We start from the raw sequence: 20,490 nt of genomic DNA, 5'->3' as shown, positions 1-20,490 counted from the left end.
TTCTCGTCACCTTAGTGGGTAAAAGGTTTTATGTCTGTGCAGATCCCGAGAGAAGAGGTTGCCAGGGTAACTGCAAATTCAAACTTACCAATATACTGATAAAGCCTGTTTGCTCATCAATTATTTATGCAGCATCTGTGAAGTATCTATGTAATCTTTGTAAAGGCTGTGATTCTTTACTAAAGAGTTTGAAATCTGGCAAACTGAGTGGAAAATCTAAAGCAGAAAGCTGAAATTTTGTGTAGTTCCACTTAATAATTACAAGTACTCTGAATGTTCCTAAAGTGCTCTGTTTCTGTCATCAAAACACTTCAGTGCAAAAGGATTTTCTTCATAAAGTTTCCCACGTTGAGTGCAGTGAGTTGTTTTTTACGTGCTCTCCATGAGATGATGCTCACATGTCGGTGCTGCAGCTGATATTTCAGCCGCTGTTTGTCTCCTGTGAGGTTCCCTCTGAGGTAAAATCTGTTCTGATCAATTCCTGACTAAAAGAACAAATGTCAGATGAGCTCTTCGACGCCCCTGACTGACGCGTGCCGTTATGATCAGACAGGGATTCCATTTAAAGGTTACGATGCCACATAGATGGAATGACAATGCAGCCGCAATCTCCAACCAGGAAAAGTTCTGATTACTCATTCTAGAACAATCCTTGCTGTAGCTGCAGCGGCAAACTCCGTAATATGAAGTTCGGTATGAATTGAGGTCAAAACTTGCACAACGTTGGCGGCGGCAGACGTGCAGTCAGACACAGGCAAATAGACCCTGCTGTCTGGGGAGTTAAGTGTAAGTAGATGCAATCTGATGAGCTAGACAGACTCGTGGATTCGTGCACACGTGTGCAAGAAGAAACTGTACTCTATCTAAGGAAGGTGAATACCTAATGCATTCTGGGTAGATAGTGTGGAAACAGTGTTGCCTGCAAACAGATGCAGTGAAATCTGTGCACAATCTTATTTAAGCAATGCTATGAATATATTATTCTCTTATGGCCTTCAATTCTAAAGCAGCTGAACTTGAGAAACAGAAAAAAAAACAAAAAAAAAACAACATAATACCATAAAGAAATATTACATATAGGGTGCCTTAAAATATTCATACCAGCTAAAAAAGCTTGCGTTTTTCTATGTAGCTGCCACAAACTTCATTGTATTTTATTGGAATTTCAGATAATAGACCAACAAACAGGTTTTGAATTTGAAAATCCCATTTTTATGGTTTAAATATGATAACAATAGGCAACAGTTCAGAAGGTTTGAATTGGCACTACAAGATACTACAGATGCACCAGACATGTAAAAAGGTGCATTCAGAAAATATGCACTGTTGAAAATGACTACTGGGTGTTCATACCAGGACACCAGTGAATGAGTGAAAATCTTTATGCTCCAGCTTCTGAGACAAATTCCTTTTTTGGACATTTATTACACTTGACATTTAAAGTAATTCCCATGTTGATGGCTTTCATGTTACCCCTCTGTCTTTTCTTTCTAAAATGCAGACTGAAGGGGTCTAAAGATAAATTCCTGTTGGACATGATTAACAAACAGCAGACTAGTGTAAATGTCTTCTGCTTTAGACACTGGATGACCGGCTGTAATTGATTCCAGTCAGTGTGATGCAACATGGCACATTACTATGCTAATCCTGCCAGTGGTGTGTTGTGAGCGCAAGAGAGAGAGAAGGAAGAGAGACAATGACGAGAGTGTGAGGCTGAGAATGAATGCCTGAGTGTCGGTGAGATGGCGGCATGTTGGTGTGCACGCCTGTCTGTCCCATTGAGGAGCCTGAAACACAAAGGCGGCAGCCGGCCTGCTCTCCTCTGCACTCACAACATTGCTTGTCATCATGATGACATTTAAAAACATGCTCAAAGAGGACAAAAGACTAAACACGGAGTGGGTGGATGTGTCCATGGCTAAGCTCCAGCTGTAGGGCCGAGAGAGCACATAAGAAACAATGAGGATGGAGCGCTTCAGAATGTGTAATCTGCATGTTCACCAGCGCTCTGAGTTAGCCCCAGAAATCCAAGGTGAGAGCTGGAATAATCAGGTTGCTTTAAATATGGCCTTAAAAAATTGACCACAGATGTAATTTGACATTGCAGTGACTTGTTTTCACACTCGCTGTCGCAGTGGTCTCCTCGTCAAAGCACCACCTGCCCTGTTGACAGGGGGTCTGCTAGTAGGTGCTACGATGCTGCTGCTAGCTCTGCACCATGAGGTTGTTCTTCAGTGTCATCCTGCCCAAAGAAAGCAGCGGGGGGCAACCCTGGATCGCTGCTGCAGGGGGCTCGGATTATTTGCAGGTGGGGTTTTATCATTTTTAATAACTGATTGTGTTTGACAGAACAGTTTAGCTGCTGTGCACATACTATAATCGGGCTTATCATTATGACCACCTCCCTAAACTACCTGAATCCATTGATGCATGCAAGAGTGCTTGTGTTATAAAATGGAGCAACCCCAACCATGTCAACACCTGAAAATACAGATTGATTTATTGCATGTGATGCACCTAACAGTCTTAGTTTTCACATCTATTCCTTTTTCCCCCCACAAGCTCATATAAAAGTGCTTATATAAAAGTTTACAGGTTTAACTGGAAAATAGCTTCTGGGATCCTGGTTCTACAAATGCTGAGAAGCTTTATTGCAGCAGACCCAGAATGCAGGACATGAGTGGGTTCCCATCTTCCTGCTGCAGCTTGCAGTCTATCTGAATACTCCAATGCAACGCAACATTTTCTACTGTTTTACATTTTCAGACTCAGTACCATTTCTCTCCATTGCTGTAAAATGTCTGACTGAAGAGATCATGTTGAAAGTAAGCAACCTTTGTCACCTGAGAGGAGATAAAATGGAGGAAAAATATCATAATTATTTTAAATATTTGTCATTATTATTAGGCTCTCCTTATAAATGACTAATAAATAGTTATTAGATATGTTATTAATTAAGCTACAAGCACTTTCATAAATCATTAATGGAAATGTATAAAATATTGACTAAAGGCAATAAAGAGTCAAAACTGATCAATGTCTTTCCAAACAGAGGGCCAAATCTGCTTACCTGTACATTTCATCTGGAATCAAACCAACCATTTCAGACTGAGCTGTTAGCCTGACATAGGTAGCTTTGCAATTTTACAATTTTGATAAATGTAGTTTTTTACAATGCACTGATAAAGTACAGTATTAAAGGCTAAAGAATAATACTCATAAATGCTAATCATGCATACAATGTTGGAACATATTCTGAAATTATTAGCTGAGCAATTCCTAAATGAACAGATTTGGTTTACCATTTGGTGAGAAACGAGTCAGTTTTGTCTCACCCTCAATAATGTGTTATAAAAACTGATTCATAAAGTGGTTTCGATTTAATTAAAAATATAAATAACTACTTATTAGCCATTGACAAGGGGGACCTTATTATACAGTGATTAATTTTAATTATTACAAACAGATATACTTTATGGCTGCAGCAAATTATCAGATTTTTGGGGTCCAAACTTGAAGAAGCCAAAAAAAGTTTAAAAAATGGGAGATCGGTTGCTGTATTTGCTCCATACATATGAATGCACAGACTCCACTGAACCCCTGAACGTGTCCTGGGGAATCTGATGCCAAGATCCTCTAAATCCTGTGAGCTGGGGGTTTGAGGCTCCATGGGTTGGACTTGTTTGTCCAGCACATCCCACAGATGCTCCACTGGATCGATAAAGGCCACCTTCGTCCTCTGCTCTGTGGTTCAGTCCTGGTGCTCACTGCCCTTTGGTTGCTGCATACAGTGGCAAGCATGTACTTGACAACAAGCTACAAAGTACGATGTATTTCAACATGTACACTGTTCATTCTTCAGACTTCCTGTGGTAGTCTGACCTCTGCAGACTGAGTATGCTCCACAACAACCACAGTTGTGGAGAAGCTCTGCCTCGATCCTCTTCCCATCAGGATCTGGCTCCTTCTCATTCTCGCTCAAATCTTTACAGTGGCCTGTTTTTCCTGCTTCACAAACAAGAACTTTTTCTACAACATTCTCACTTGCTGCCTAATGGAATCTACCCACTAACATTTGCCAGCATGTATCTATCAGTGTTCATAATGTTATGCATCATGAATATTTTTAGTCAAACTTGGGAGTCTAATTCTAGCACAATTATGCCTTGGAGTAATTTTTAGAGACAGCTGTGGTGGGGACTATTCCACTATAATGTGTAATAACTGTTTATATGAACAATTATTTATATTACCCCACACTGAGTTTTAAAAATCTTTATACTGTTTCAAATTGTAGCTAAAGAATTTAGATCTGTAGACGATATGCAGCATCAACAGCAGCAGTTACAGTTTCTAAAGATGACTAAAATAAATAGAAAATGCCACAGGACTCTGAAAGTGGCGGAGACGTGTTTGCTTGGCACTAAAGATGTTGGCAAAAATAAATAAGAAGGCAAACACATACAAAAAAACTACATCTTGAGGATTACTACTTTGTCTACTCTACCATCCACATTGGCCGTTAACCAGCAAACACTTTGAGCTCCTCTCAGCTCCAGAGGGCCAGTTGGCTGGTATCTCACACATGACTAATCAGTCCTGGTGCAATCATGACACAGTGAGTGGACATACACTGCAGAAAAAAAAGTTCAATTTCCCTCCTCTTATGTGGAGCGTGACTGAGTCATGATTTACATGTGCGTACCACACACTTATGTCCACACATACGCACAGACACAGAGCAAATCCCACGTACTTGAATTACCACTCCCATTCTTTCTCACCCTCGAGAACAATCCCAGCACATTCTCCATCAGGAAAATGAACTGTCTGTGGGACACAGTGGCGTGCGATGATTTTAGAGCTGAGACATAATTTCATTTCACCGAAGGACTCCTTTGACACGTGAGTCCAATGAGGATTGACAATACATTTATAACGGCAGCATACGGCTCACAAGGCCTTCAAGAACTGATTCTGAAATATCATAACGACGGCCATATTTGAATCTCATTGAATTTAGGAGCAGAAAATGTTGAAGTGGGCTCCAAAGGACATTCAAATGTAGCAGCAGATGCACACCTTAATTTATTCAGTGCAGCACATAGACTCTGGAGCTTCTCTCTTACAAGATAACGGCATTAAAAATACGAATTTCACTCCCACTCGTATAAACTATTTAAAAACAAAGGATTAAGTATTGCTGGAGAGTAATTGCCCCGTATGTGCATTGGTCTCTAGGGAGACAGACAAAGGCATGGCACTTCATTATACAAAGAAATTCAATGGAATATCTAATTGAAAACATCACAAAAAACTATTTCGGTGAAGCTGAGTGGTGAGTAAGAGAAACCTGCAGGGTGAATTAAAAGTGCTCCTTCCTTTTTTACATCTGAATGTCTCCTCAGTGGTTGGCAATATCAAACCAAATCACTGCTCAGCCTAATGTTACTTTTCAGACTCACTGGTTTCAAAATAAAAAGAATAAAACTTAATTTAGATTCACTTCATGGAATTATACTAAGTTCATATCAGAAAGTAGGACTGCAGATTGCCATATGTAGACACAATCATATTTCTCATTAAAGTAACACTATCCAGTTCCTCTCAGAATGGGATTAAGTGTAGATCATGCTTTTTGCCCCTTTTTTATCCTTTTTTTAAGCCTCTGATATGAAAATAAGTGCTTTATCTTCTTCCCGATGGGTTCATGTTTCAGACTTTTACAAAGGAAGTAGTTCTTCAGTTCAATGTTTGGTCGACCTAACCATCACCTTTCAATTATTTGTATACCATCTTGAGAAATCTGCAAAAGAATCTGTAAATAAATAACTAAAAAATATGACATAAATGATTTATCAGCTCTGTGGCGATACCTCAACTGGCTGTTAGCTGCAAACTGTTAGCTTATCTGAGTTGAATTTAAGGACCGTTTTGAACTTTATAGGAATCTAGACTTCAACTTCTCAAGTTTAAAATTCAAAATAATTTGTCTTGAGCTGGATATTATATTGAACACATTTGTCTATTATGTACAATACTGCCTTCACATTGGACTGTTTGGATACAGCATGAGTTATTCAGTTTTAGCTGTATTCATGAATTAATGCTGCGAATGCAAATAATTCTAGACGCAGCAAACCTGAATTAAATAAAACTACGAAGAGATCTGAGATGAAACTATGACCTGTTTAATGAGTTTTATGACAACATTTCTGCCAGATGTTACTGAATTAATACTGAAAACACAAGATCCATATATGGTTTAATCTGAATGTGATGTGTGGAGAATTAAGCGTTTTACTGAATTAACAGATTTACATTCGATTTTGAGTAGCTGTAGGAATCTTTCCTATTATTTTCGACAATTAAATCTCTATTGTGTTGCAATCACCAATTTAAAGAATTTAGATTATAATTTTACACATATAGATGAGATTAAATTGTTTATATTGATTTTTTTTCTCACCGAGATGAAAATTAAAATAGTAGTACTCTTATCTTGATAACTTCATTGTCTAATAATCCTTTTTGCATATTTAAGCCCATTTTAACAAAACTGTGTGAATATTAGTAACTGTGATGAGTCTGCATGCAATAATCATCATAATAAAATTTTACACTGTGACATCCCTAATAGAGATTGTTTAAAACACAGCTTGAGATTCATTAAAGCTTTATTTGTGAAAAAATAAAAAGGAGCTTTTCCACTGCTTTCTTTGTATTAAGACCTCTTTAGAAGGAGGTAAACAAGAGAACAAACTGTACAGATGAGTACACTTATTACAGAGTCTTTAAAAGATGGCTGGAGATTGATGAAAAGAACAAGACGTTTTGCTAAAAAGCTGCATTCTCACTCTTATGAACCTGATATTGTCTCCAGCAGTAACCTGCATGGATCACTAAATCCCTATTAGATGCATGTGTGGAAGTCGGTGTTTGTTTTGTTCAACTTCTCCTGAAACGTTGGGTGTACCTCTAGAGAGAAAATAAGCTACATTTATGTTAGAAGCTGCCTGGCAGCAAGATCAGTGACTTTTATCAATCACCATAAAATAATGATCAGTGCAGAATTTCTCACTCTTTCAAAGAACACTGAAAGCTAGCTGGTACCAAGTCAAATTAGCGCACTCGGGCTTTGAAGACCAACACTTCTAGGGGAGGTTACACACACATATTTCATTACTGCTAATTGCTGTAAAAGTAGTTAAAGCTGTCAAATGAGTGTTTTATTTTCAAAGGGGTCGTCATATCACAGGAAATATATTAGGCAAGATCATAACATTGTGATTCATTCTTGACACTTTTTTAATCAAATCCCTTGTACAGAATAATTTACCGAGTGCACACATGAGCAGGTCTGCAGAGCTGCATGAGAAATAAAGTCTGTGTCACTCTTGGAGACCGAAATGAGATTCACCTCCCCAAGGTACCTGCAGCTATCCTCTGCACACAGATGCTGTTGCCTGGACTTTGCTGCCCCAAACCCCCTGAGGGCAGCCTAATGAGTACATTCTTGAGCTTCTGTTTACATTTCCCAACCCGGTGGTTTTCATGACATCTGTAATTATGTTCTGAACCGGGTCTTCCCTTTTGGCCCTGTTGGTTCGCAGCAGCCCTCGGTTCCCACCCACTGACAAGCACTTGATTTAGAGTCCACCATGGTGGTAGTGATTTATGCCTCGGCTGATGATAGGTGTGTACATATTGTTTTGTCGATACGGCTAAGACAGCTCAAGGTCACTGGACGGTTAGTATTCAATTACAGCGTCTTCCTGGAAAAGCAAAACTGTCACCACACATCCCAGCTGATTCCATCAGATCTTAAGAAGTTGAGACTTTGTGCTGCTCAAGTCAAAGTTTACAATCATGAAAGGGTGCGTACCCCTTGGCAGGAAACATCGGGCTGGATTCCATCTAGTCGAGGCTATTTCTTAGTCAGAGCGCCATGCTCTGCACTTCATTAGCCAAGATATTTTAAGCTTGCTGATTAGGAGAGATATAACTAATATTTCAGGAGAAATGACTTGTCTGAGACACTAAATAGAATCTTGCACAGCAGATTGTGATATAAGACAAAATCCGCTTACCTAGATTGTCGTTAAGCTATAGACTCTTTGATTTCAACTGGCAAGCTCTCTGCTGTTGCCATACTTCACACTAATCATGAACTCTCCTTCTCACTGTGAGCTGGTCTTATGTCTAGTAATCAGCCCTTAAGTGCAGGTGATTACAAAAAGCAGAAAAATCAGTGAACACTGTGGCCATTAATCAAACGCAGCAGGAGCTATAATATGTCATGCCCAATTTGTGGTGTAATAGTTTAACTTGATGAGAACTGCTCCTTAAAATTGGCTTAAAAATAAGCTATCCCTAAATATTTTAAATCCTAAAGTGATTTATCATTTCAGTGCCCCCTCCAGTTTGGAGGAGTGACACTAAAACATTAATAAAATCATCAGCTATAAAGGATGGGCGTTGCTTTTTGTGCGTTCCACAACCCACCAGCTGAAAGCATCCATCCCTTTTAATAGAATTTGAGCCTATTTGCCACAAACTAATGGAAAGGCTTTTAATACAAGAACTGTGAGGCAGTGCTGCGTAGTTTCTGAGATTGGTTTTATTGTTCATGTTGATAAAACGTAACACACAAGCTGCCAGCTTAAAAGAGGCTAAAGGAGTCATTATTCTAGTTATATGTTATTTACTACAAATTGAGTTTAAGACGCTTGAATCCAGTGGTCAAAACACAAACCACTGCAGCTCTGCTAAAAGCCTCTTTCCTTCTTTGCTTTCATTTACAGTGGTTTGCAAAAGCACTCTTACCTACCTAAACTTCTTTATGTTAGTCACAAACTGCAAATTGAAAAAGAAGAATTCAGTCACATTCAGACAATTAGAAAATGTTTTCCAGTGAGGCTCTTTGGTTCAATTTAAAGTACTTCAGAGGTTTGTAACTGTTATTTTAATAGTTCAAACCACACATATACCTTAATATACATTAATACACACAGTGGAAATTGTCTTTCCACAAGCTCTACAGTATTAATTGTCTTCAGTCTTGGGGATACAACTAATTAGTGCCATTGAAAATGAGCAGTGCTCCGGGATTGGCTGCTTTGCAAATGGCAGCCAATAGTGTGTCAAGAAGCTTTGTGTTCAGGGATTTCAGCTTCCCAAGCTGATTTCTTCCTAATCTTTCAGACATGGGTAAATCTGAAAATAGGCAAAATTTTTCCAATTGATTTTAAATTACAGAAAAATCCATGTAGAGGTGAATCCACAAATACTGAACTGCAAATACAGGCAGAGGTTCACTATAGCCTCACGTCTTTTGGGTTTCAGTGTTTTTTGCTTATCCTACTTTGTAAAACATCTCAAACTTAATCATATTTGATAGAAAACAAGTCTTGCAACACATTCTTCATTGAGGTTTGGTCTGAACTTTGACTAGGCTATGCTTAGGGTCATTCCTAAAGTTCTGTCCTAGTCTGTACTCTTTTACAAACTCTAACAGGTTTCTCTTAGAGCACTGAACTACATTTAAATGATTTACCATCAATCATTGTCCTGCCTGCTTCCTTGTCCATACCGAGAAAAAGCAATGATGCTGCAAACACCACCATGTTTAACCATTTAGAAGGAGTGATCAGCTTAATGTGCAGAGCTAATTTTCCTTCAGACAAAGCATTTTTATTAAGTAAAAAAATAAAAGTTTATTTTTAATCTCATCTAAGCACACTTCCTGTGAACCATCAATCTTAAAAGTCAGACTTGTGGTGAGCCAAGGCCCCCAGAGTTGTTGTCAGCCTGTTGGCTGCAGTTCCTTTCACTAGATGTATTTACACTCTTACCCATTAGCTGACTTCTGAAGAGAATAGGTAGTACTGCATGTTATTTAAGGGCATCAAAGGGAACAAATGCACACAACAGTTTTAAGATTTTTTTAACCACCTATAACTCTCCTTCCACATCTTGGAAGTCTGCCTATCTTTAAAAATCCAAAGAAAATACTTTGATGATTGAAGTTGTAACGAGACGGATGTTCATTCTTATTCCTGATTGCACTTTCCACACTTAGCCGTGTCTGAGATTGACTCAAATGCTGCAAAACTGTCCATGCATGCTACTTTTAGAAGTGAAAAATGATGAGCATAAATCATGAATGACTTATTTACATCAGTTTTTTTTCTGCTTTGACTCAGAGAGGAAGAGAGAGACATGAAATATATCTGATAAACTGGGAGCCCTGGCTGTACATTATGAGCTGTCACAGGGTGAAAACTACAGAGAAGAGTTTATGAATGCTGAAACAGAAAACTACTACGCTAAATGATGCTATAAAGAAGGCTTGATGTTAAAAGAAGCTTTGCTTTGAACTGAGGAGTTGTCAAGCAAAAAACTTATACAAAATTAAGGAAAGCTTCTTAAAACTTACTTTTTCACATTAGGCCTTGTAAAAAAATTAATCAAATTAAACAAGTGAAATGTGTTTATGTTGAACACAATTGCACTGACTGTTGTATTTTGCTGCTATAATTGAGGTTATTTGGGTTAAATGTCTTCTGATGAGTGAAAGGAGCAAGACATGAACAGAAGTCTTTCATAGATATTTCAAATCATAATGAGAATGATCCTGTTAATTCCTCCTATTATAAATGACCAACATCATCTGTCTGAGAATGTGTTGTATTCACATTTCTTAAAATAAAAAAACAAAAAGCACAATGACTACAAAGAGGGTGCTGTCTATCAAGAACATGATGTTCAGTGCATTTTCTTCCAGGACTTTAAGGCTTGGTTGTTACTTTGAATTATTTCAGATGACAAAAGCAAACTGTCGGTTCAGTCATGACTCATCACTGAAACTATTAGAAATATAAGAAATTATCGTGTGTTTCAGAAACACATCAAAAAAGCTGCTGGTTAGAGATTTAAAGCATCTAAAGTGAGCCAGACTATAAAATTTAAGTAAAACAGTAAAACAAAGTTATAAGTGAGTCTTTTTCTCCCAAAGGGTTTAATTAAAATCCTATAAGATTTGATAGGATGGGTTTTGGGGGCACTGACTGAAACCGAGTTGGGAGAAAAGACATTTATTACACTTAAAGCTCGCTTCAGCTCATCTGTTGGGCATCATTCTGCTTTCTGAATCAGTGAATTTGACATCAGATTGTGCTGGTGGTCGCTGCGGGTCACCCACCTGCTCTCCAGGGCCACATTGCTGCCCAGCACCCAGCTGTCCTGCAGCTGGACGCATTCCGCCGTGCTCTGCAAGTCAGCCGCCAGGCCGGCTGTGGGTGGTGGACTCGGGCTCCGCTGGTTGGCCAGTGAGCTGCGGCTCAGGGAGGTGATGGACGGGTGCTGCTTATGTGGGGGCGGGGCAGGTGGGATGGGAGGCGGGGCCTGTTGACTAGTCAGATTGTCACCTAGACAGAAACATGAGAGAGTGACAAGAGAATATCAGTTAACATATTCTTTAGGTAAATCAAAAGTGAAAGAAAAACGGTGCGTTTGCTTTGATTGAATATGCTAAGAGAGCTGAGAAACGACAGATGGTTGAGGTATGCATACCTTCTATACACTACATGATGGGCTTATGGCAACTTAACAGACCAAGAAAAGCAAATATAACCAAGAGCAAGACATAAAAATGAGATGCAACCACCGCAAAAAAAAAAGGCTGTTTTTATGAAGACACACATAATAATTGTCACAAAACACCACACGGCTGACAGTTGGGTTCTCTTAAACAGAAGGTCACTTAGAGAGGCAGCTGTTCCTTTATGGGCGCTTAACGCAATGCTTCACGTTTGATTACAGCCAGAGAAGACTCTCAAATAACTAATGACCAGAACATCCATTAGGGCTCTGAAAGAACAGGTTTTCCAATTTCACACAAAGCTGTGTAATTGGCCCCCAGAATGGCATGTGGTGATTATCTATCCATCTTGCCTGTTTAAAAGGTAAAAACCCACAGTGCTGACAATTCTGATTTGCTCCAATGAGCCCCAAATGGGTATCATCTCTCCTGCCTTACAGAGGCTTGGAGAATATTGAGAAAGCCCGGAGCTGTGCCGTTTTAAGGAGCTTCTGTTGTTTTTGCATTGACAGCCTGAATTTTTACAAAGCCTAAAGGAGTTTAGAGTTACAGCAAATATGTACACTGAAGGTCAGCGCATGATTTAACCTTTGCTTCCGCAGGTGTGTGTCTGCATCTGTGTGTGTGTCTGCAAAGACCAGAAATCCGCTCTGTGCTGCCAGCTGCACAGAGCGACTCACTGAAAGGACACAAGCCATTGTTTTGAATGGGGTCCTTTAATGGCCGTGCAGTTTGTATCCTTGTGTGTGTGTGTGTGTGTGTGTGTGTGTGTGCGCGGCTCGGCTTTTCAGAGTGCCCTTCTGTGCATGAAACGAGCTGTTCAGTGGAGGCAAATGAGCCGTTTGGTACCACACAGCTAGGAGGAAACATGAATGCCACTCGGAGCAAGGCAATCATTTCCTCTGCTTAGAGGGAAAAACCTTCAGGCTTCTGTACGGGCAACCAATTAGTACCAATATGGACTCCCTTCTAATGTCTAATATAGGAGGACATAGAAAACGTAGCATGAGGAGCAGTGGAGTAGAAATAGTTTCTGACAATTATACTATATTGTCTGAGTAATTTACACTGTACCAGTACTGGGCAAAAAGGCTTTTTAGACGGTGAACTGTTAAAGTATTCAAACCTCCTGAAACTTTGTTTATTTCATCACATTGATAGAACAAACTTCTACAAGTTTTTTTTATGGAATTTTATAAAACATCCAATGATGCAATCCTGAAAACATTCCCTGTGCTGACTGAGGAAAAGCATCCCCACAGCATGACGCTGCCAGCACCATGTTTCACCACGGTATTCAGAGTAATATGCAATGTTTTTCTTCAAACACACAATTTAGGAGTTCGAACTTGCATGAACAAAAAAAGAAAAAAAAAGATTGCATGTGCAGAAGTGGTACAGACTGCCCCATGTTTAGATGGGGATTTTTTTTGTGATCCTGGTTGTCATGGAGAGGATCAGAGAGCGGAGCGTCAATAAAAAAGAATGAAGTAGAAAGTCATAATAAAATAATGATAATAATGCATTTCATTTAAATAAGCATACAGTGTGGTACACAGTAAAAACATTTAACATTTAAAGCAAAGCTCTAGATCACTGTATTTAACTGGTTTCTTTAATCTGTTCCATACAGACAGATTTTACAAGCACAGTTTGTGGAACATGCAGCAAAATAATCATTATCTGTGTCGCACTCCTGCAGAGTATCAAAACATAACAGTCTGATGCCAGAAAGTTATGCTGTGCTGCAATTATTCCGTAATCCTGCACCTCAAATTAACATAGCTGGAGGATATTTTTAACCTATTTTTTCATTATTTCATATTCTTCTATTGTTCCAAACATTTGACAAACAGTGTTTTCTGTTGTTGTATCTATGTTTCTTGCTTGTCACAATGACCACAAACATGTCTGCACATTTTAGATGGCAAGTCATTACATTAACATAAACTCCTCCCAGTATTTTGAACTTTCTGATGATCTGCATATGTTTTGCATATGATGACACATGTTGCATGCTGCTTAAAAATCAGGTTTGCAAATGCTAGTGAGTTTGCAGTTGATCTTGTATGTGCTAATCTTTTGCAGATCAGCCCTGTAGCATTTTTCGTATCAGACAAAAAGTTTTCGTTTCATTTTGGAAAAATCTAAAACAGAGCGTCTTATGTTACAGTGACTTTTTTCTTTCCACTATTTCAGAAAGGAGAACTGGACTGCAACACTAATAATTGTCCTTTTGGCAGATTCTTCCACCTGAGCGTACATCCCTGAAGCTCCTCCACAGGCACCATAGTTTCTGTGACCTTCCCCAGTCTATTGGTTTAACTGGATGTCCATGTCTGTTTAAATCATGGACTGAACAGAGATCTGTGAGGATTTCAGAGGTTGGGAAGTTGTTTTATCATTTCTGTCTGAACTGCCTCCTTTACCTCCAAGATGCTTGTTTGTTCAATAATGTTCTCTCTTAAACCTCTGAGGCCTTCACAAAACATCCTGGATTTAAATTATTCACAACGGAACTATGTTTATTAATCGGGAGACTTCCAAAGGCAACTGGTTGCTATGAATTTTTCAGGGAAAAAAGGACATTCCATACATTTTGCATACCTGTGGAAAAACCTGAAGACAATGCATACATTTTCTTCTATATGAACTGATTTGTCTGGGCCGACATAATAAAATCCCAACAAAATAAGAAAGGTTCCAGTGGTTAAGATTTATTTTGCACAGCATCACATGTATATTCCTCCTTGCAGACCCAGGGATGAATAGATTGCTAGACAGAAACGAGAGTAACAAGAATCCACAGCTCTAGTGCAGAAGGCCAATCAAAGATTAATTACGTCCTGACTGCAATTACACAGCAGCAGCATGGGGCCATAAATTCCATAAAAGCAAAATCATCAGAAGCAAATGAAGGTTGTTATTTTTCCCTCCTTTTTGTGAACTGTGATTAGAGTTTTATCAAACCCAATCAAACATGATCCCTTCAGCACCCCACGCCACCGTGTTCAAAGCCAACGCTGATATCTAAATTAAGCATGAATTACCAGAGATCAGTTGCAGTGCTGGCATTTGAAAAATATAAGAGTGCCATGACTTGGTGATAAGGAATACAAGACATCCACTCAGCTCCTGGGTGAGATGGGAGCCCTATTAGAGAAATGCTTAGTAGGCTGATGGAAATGGAAGTTATCTACCAACTCTGGCTGCTTTTACTTTTTCCTCCAGGCAGTATGGAGCCTGCAGCACCCATGGGCTCAGCTTCACTTCCAGCTGCAACATTTTTCATACAACAGTAAGCAATGGAGATGGAAAATTGAACTATGTGGTAGAAACTGGTTAAAGAAAATTAAGGTAAGGGTGGATACTGACATTCAGAAAGTGTTTTGTTATGAGAAAAATGTGCTCATCCCATTCAAAGTTCAATTAAAATTCTTTTCTTTATGAAACTCTGGTATTTTTTTTTCTTTTCACACTAACATATTCAATAAAAAGTCCCTGAAAACAGCCTACCTTCCCATAAGCCATTACAAATAAAGATACATGGCAGATATTGAACAAAACTGTATCCATTCATCTCAGTGTTTACATATCGATCTCAGCATCTTGATTGCCCTTGTTTCGTCTGCTGTGGCCCCAGGAGCCTGAAAATGCAGCACAGCCAAGCCTCAGAGCCACAACAAAAAACAGAGTTTGCATCACAGGTGCATTATGTTTGATGGGAATAGAGCGTGAAGGCTTTCACTGTGAGACACTTTATGATGAACTGAGATGCTAAAATTCTTGAACTGTTGCATGAAATGAGCTGTTTTGTTGCTGAGGACACACACTGAAAACAAGGTTCTAAACACACAATAAACCTTCCAAAGAGTGGGATGTGACATGCAGTAAATCTGAGCGTTTAATCTCACTATAATGTTGGAGGAGTGTGACTTCTCAGAAAGTGCTGTATGCACAGATACGCAAAGCAACACTAAAAACTCTAATCTTTCTCTTTAACTTATCCTTGGTTTACTGCAAAAAACAATTTCTAGTGGAAATGTCAGAGTACCCCTGAAATCAGACAAAACTAATTTACAGGTATCTTTTCAGTAACATACAGGAGCTTGTTTTAAGTAAATAATTCCTAAGTATTGATAAAAAAAAAGTAGTTTCACTGGCATTTTATTTCATTGATAACACTTTTTTCCCATCCAATGAAAATGTTAAATGGTACAGATCCCATTATAACTGTAATAATTTACAGTTATACAAATTGTTGGCCAATCTTGATCAAGTTTGCACAAACAAGGAACCTGAATGTGGTTTGCAAACACGCAGCGTATCGGCACAACACATGAATATGTAAACTTTAGAGGAACTAAAATAAGAATAAAAGATTATATAGAAATATTTGCAGCAAAAATTTGTATTTTAAATGTACATTCCAATATCCATCCATCCACTGCTTATACCCATTTATCTATGCAGGGCCACAAGGTGCTGGGTCCCATTTGCAGTCATGAGAAACCAAGTCACCAGTTCACACAGGAAAGACAACCATTCTTGGTAGGTAGCAGATCATATTTTAGATTTTTTCTTTGAATGTTTGTGATATTATTCTCATACCTGCTTTTAATGCAGAGAAAAAGCTTTAAGAATATAAAAACATGACCCCATTTTGGGCTAAATGCACCAGAACATAACTTATCATCCTGCACATCAGAACCTCCGGCTTTAAGATCTGACTGAGCAGCAAGTTTTGCCCTTTTAAGCTTTTAAATGTAAATCGTTACTCCTCATGGAGTTTCAGTAATACATTATGCAAACACTCTGTGGCTTTAAGGATTATATCGTTCATATACATTCATACTTCACATGTCTAGTTTAATATCACAATCAACATTTTAATTGCATATTCATGTTCTGCCTTTCAACTATTCATCTGTTTAATTCAGGCCTTTTGCCTATATGGTGGACACGTTTCTTTTAAAGGTACGGGTCGTAACACCATGTATTTCGTTCATGTACTCAATTTCCCTGCACACAGTAGGTGACAGCCTGTCTGAGTGATGTCAGGCGCCATGGTTTCTGGTCTCCAATTTAAGGTGTAGGTTTGAATCCAATTTCTGACAAACAGTTTTCTACTCAGCACAGGGTCTCGCTATGATGAAAACCTGTAAGTGAGAAGCTCAATGTGATTCCAGGTAACTCAAAGGGAAAATGTGGCACTAGCAGTGCTCATTCTCTGTGTACTTCACTGCAAGAGTTGGATGTCTGAAAGCCACTGGGGCAGGCCATGATAAATATGGGCTTTTGCAACTTTAATTCACATTACCCACTGGCAAGCATACATTATGTTTTACTGTCCTTCTTAAGAAATAGGCACACAAAAAATGAGTCTTTTAGGAAAGCTTGGCATTGTTTTCCATCAAGACTGAGAGAATTAAGCTGGCCCTTAATGTGCAAACTGGAAGGCAGATGAAACAGCTGTGAGGTTTATTGAGCTTTGCTTTGAAATCAGATCAAGACGGATGCCTCCTTTGCATAATTCCTCAACGTCAGCTTGTCATCATCTCCATCAGTAACATACTTTAAAAAGGACCTTTGTGATTAATACTGCATGCCAAGACTGAAATGACAGACTCATTCCCGGCTTAATGATGCTTCCCCGTCTTATCAAAGCTGTTGCTTTATGGAGCATCTGAAATTTTTTCATTAACAGCACCTAGAAATTAACTTTGTTTTAGTACTCTGATTTTAGATGTACGAGATCTTAGTACGGATTTATGACCCTGGTGTTAATGGAAAAATGCACCTGATTGTAGAATTGTCAGAAAACACAATTTACCTCACGTGGGTTTGTTTTTCATTAGATTTAGTGCCTCTCACATCACTGTGTTAGAGGCTGATGCTGTTCTAAAGCTGGCTCCTCAATGCTCCATATGTCTTAAGCACTTGTTGCCATTTTTGGTGCAGATATTTTTAAGGGGAAATTAGATTTGCACAATGGTGGCTGCTTTGAAAATATCTTTTTTTGATTATAAAATTGACAAGCCTTGAAGGCTGCGCATAATGTTCCAACACAGAGTCAGGACACAATTAAAAGCCGTTTTGCACTCACTAAAGCTTGGCAGGCTTCGTGAAAGTCTTTTCATATTCATTGTGTAAGTACTGCAAAAAGGTCTTGTGCCATTTTACTCTCCATTAAGAGACTGATGCAACTGCTAATGGAATTGAAAGGGCATTTGCTTTGACTAGATTGCCCTTCACCAATAGGAAAATTGCTGTATGTGTGGATCAGAAAAATTCAATCAAAACAGATCACAGAACCTAGAGACGCCACTGCTTTTCAATTACACCTCACAGTATTTACATTTTACAGGGAATTATCAAAAATATCCACGAAATCATCCAGCACCTCTATCCTTAAAAGTTGAAATTGAAAAATATATAAATATTGAGGGAAATCTAAGCCAGCCTTTTATTTTAAATGTACATTCCAATATCCATCCATCCATTGCTTATACCCATTTATCTATGCAGGGCCACAAGGTGCTGGGTCCCATTTCCAGCAGTCAAGAGAAACCAAGTCACCAGTTCACACAGGAAAGACAACCATGCACACGCACATTCATAAAGTCAGCTTAGAGAGATTAATTTACCTAATAATCATGCATTTGTGAGGGGAAGCTAGAGTACCTGGAGAGAACTCGGGCATGCAAATGCAAACTGTATGCAGAAACAACCCAGGATCTTCTTGCTGCATGGCATCAGTGCTTCCCATTGCTCCACCGTGAAGTCATATTCTAATAAATGTTATTCAGTGTCCGTATATTAAATGCATCTTTTAAATCTGGTGATTCAAAATCTAAGCTCTGCATTAAAAGAACCACAATCAGCATTCTGTGTTTATGCTCCTTTAATCTGGAACAAACTTGCAGAAAACTGCAAAACTGCTGAAACACCAAGTTCCTTTAAATCACAGGTAAAAACCTTTGAGCTGGCTTTGATACATGATAACTGAAGCATTGATCAATTTGTTTAATGTATATTTGCTTAGTGATTTTGATGATGGCTTTTGACAGAATGTATTTTTTGTTGGTGTTTAATAATTGATTACTGTGTTATATTTTTATAGCTGCTCTACAGATAAACCTGACCTAACTTGGGAGAAATAACATTTATTTGGTTTCAAGTAAAATATCCAAAACTGCTGAAAATGACTTCAGCTGTCAATAGAAAGTTGTGAGGTGTAATTTATTAGAAGTGATTGAAAACTAACTAGGACTGTGAACTTTAACTACAGCATTGTAAAATCTAATTGAGCTTTAATCAGCTAGCCCTTCTGTTCTGTCAATTTAAGATCCTAACTATTTGTACTTCAAATAAATATTTATATCATGTTTTTTTTTTTTTTCATTTTTCTTCATTTTTAATGAATTTCTTTAGAAGACATATTTATCTCTTGCTCTCTCTACAACCTTATTTTTCCAGATTATTGCACACAATCATAATGTAAGACAGACAGATGAACTCCAGCTTCCACTGCTTCATACTAAACACTGTCATTATTTTTCATTCTGTAAACAGGATTATGGAGCGGTTATAATGAAACTGCACTCCGCTTCTTTATCTTTTTCAAAGCTTCTGAAGATAGACTTAGGAAATGTATTTTGGCTAAAAATGCAATTATTACTGTTGCTCTGTTTTGTTGTGTTTTACAGTACAAATTAAACATGTGAGAACACAAGAAAACATGACATTTGGACTGAGGATGTTTTTTTATATATAATAATGACAACTTGAACCTACATGAAAGATACAAGTATTTTATTTATTTTTTTAAATTTGGATTTAGTTTCCAAGTCAGCCCAGAGACTTTTCTTGCAGACACCAACCTTAATATTCAGCAGTAAGACACAGAGGCTTCCTCCTAAGAAGTCCTGAAGGTATCGGTGGAGGCCAGACCCGGTGGAATCTGGGACCATCAGAAAAAAAACTTGCCCAGGGTGAGTTTGGGGGTTATTTTCTAGCAAAGACTGTTGGAATTTTCAGGGACATGGGGTTTTGGGAGAAATAAGAAGCAGAAGCTGTTTGAATTCTATCTTACTTCCAGCTTGAGAAAAATCTGCAGCACTCTCACAGCCCTGCCCACTCTTCCTCTGACTCTCTATGTGATCAAAGACAGATATTTCTTTTAAGCTGTTTCTGAGAAGAGGAACCAGGACGTAACCAATGTTTCAAATATTACATAATCATTGCAATATATAAAAGTAAATGAAAAAGATTTTTCTGCTTCCCATACATTATTTGGTCCTACAGAAATGTACACTCGTTGGCACAAACTAGGTTGCTGCACATTTAAAATGTACAGTTTGTAAGAATATCTGTGAAGAGTTGAAAATACACTGTAAAAAAGACATTGCTGTTTATCTATCCCCCTGCAGCCGCTCCCTCCTCCAATCACTACTACAGATGGCAGATCAACATACAGATGATGACTGCTTAGCCGTTCTCTCTGTCACTTCTCCGATTACATAGCAATTACACCCCTTCTCAAAAGCTGCTTTGACAATTAGTCTGCTGACAAAACACTTAGTTCTATTTATTCATGTGTGGACAGCTTTGGCTTCTTTGATTTTCCAGAAGATCTTGCACACACCTTGATGGGAAGCTAGCTGTGTTGAAGGCAGCATATTTTCTAAACCTACCAGAACTCGCGTGTTTTCTAAAGTTTTGTTCTAGTGTGATCCAACTGAAATCAGAACCAAAGCTGCAATTTTACTTTTGCAGTAACAAAAGGAAATGTTCTCCCCATGCGTCACTTATTCTCTCTGGTTACTCCGGATTCCTCACTCAATTTAAAACCAAGTCTGTTTGGTTAATTAGGTTCTCTAAATGTG

At 38.5% G+C, this 20,490-nt stretch overlaps 1 protein-coding gene across 1 annotated transcript in view; it reads right to left on the bottom strand.

Annotated features, from left to right (window-relative positions):
• si:dkey-237h12.3 (teneurin-3) overlaps window positions 1–20,490 on the bottom strand; it is a 199,105-nt gene that overhangs the window by 112,025 nt on the left and 66,590 nt on the right. Inside the window, exon 4 of the mRNA XM_016670914.1 lies at window positions 11,204–11,429. Within this exon, the coding sequence (XP_016526400.1) occupies window positions 11,204–11,429 (226 nt within the window). The remainder of the gene's footprint in view (window positions 1–11,203; window positions 11,430–20,490) is intronic.

The sequence above is a fragment of the Poecilia formosa genome, unplaced genomic scaffold (genome assembly GCF_000485575.1).
Source record: "Poecilia formosa unplaced genomic scaffold, Poecilia_formosa-5.1.2 Scaffold39, whole genome shotgun sequence".
NCBI lineage: Eukaryota > Metazoa > Chordata > Actinopteri > Cyprinodontiformes > Poeciliidae > Poecilia > Poecilia formosa.
The sequence above is the reverse complement of the archived record's forward strand: the minus strand, read 5'-3'. Positions and strand labels throughout refer to the sequence as shown.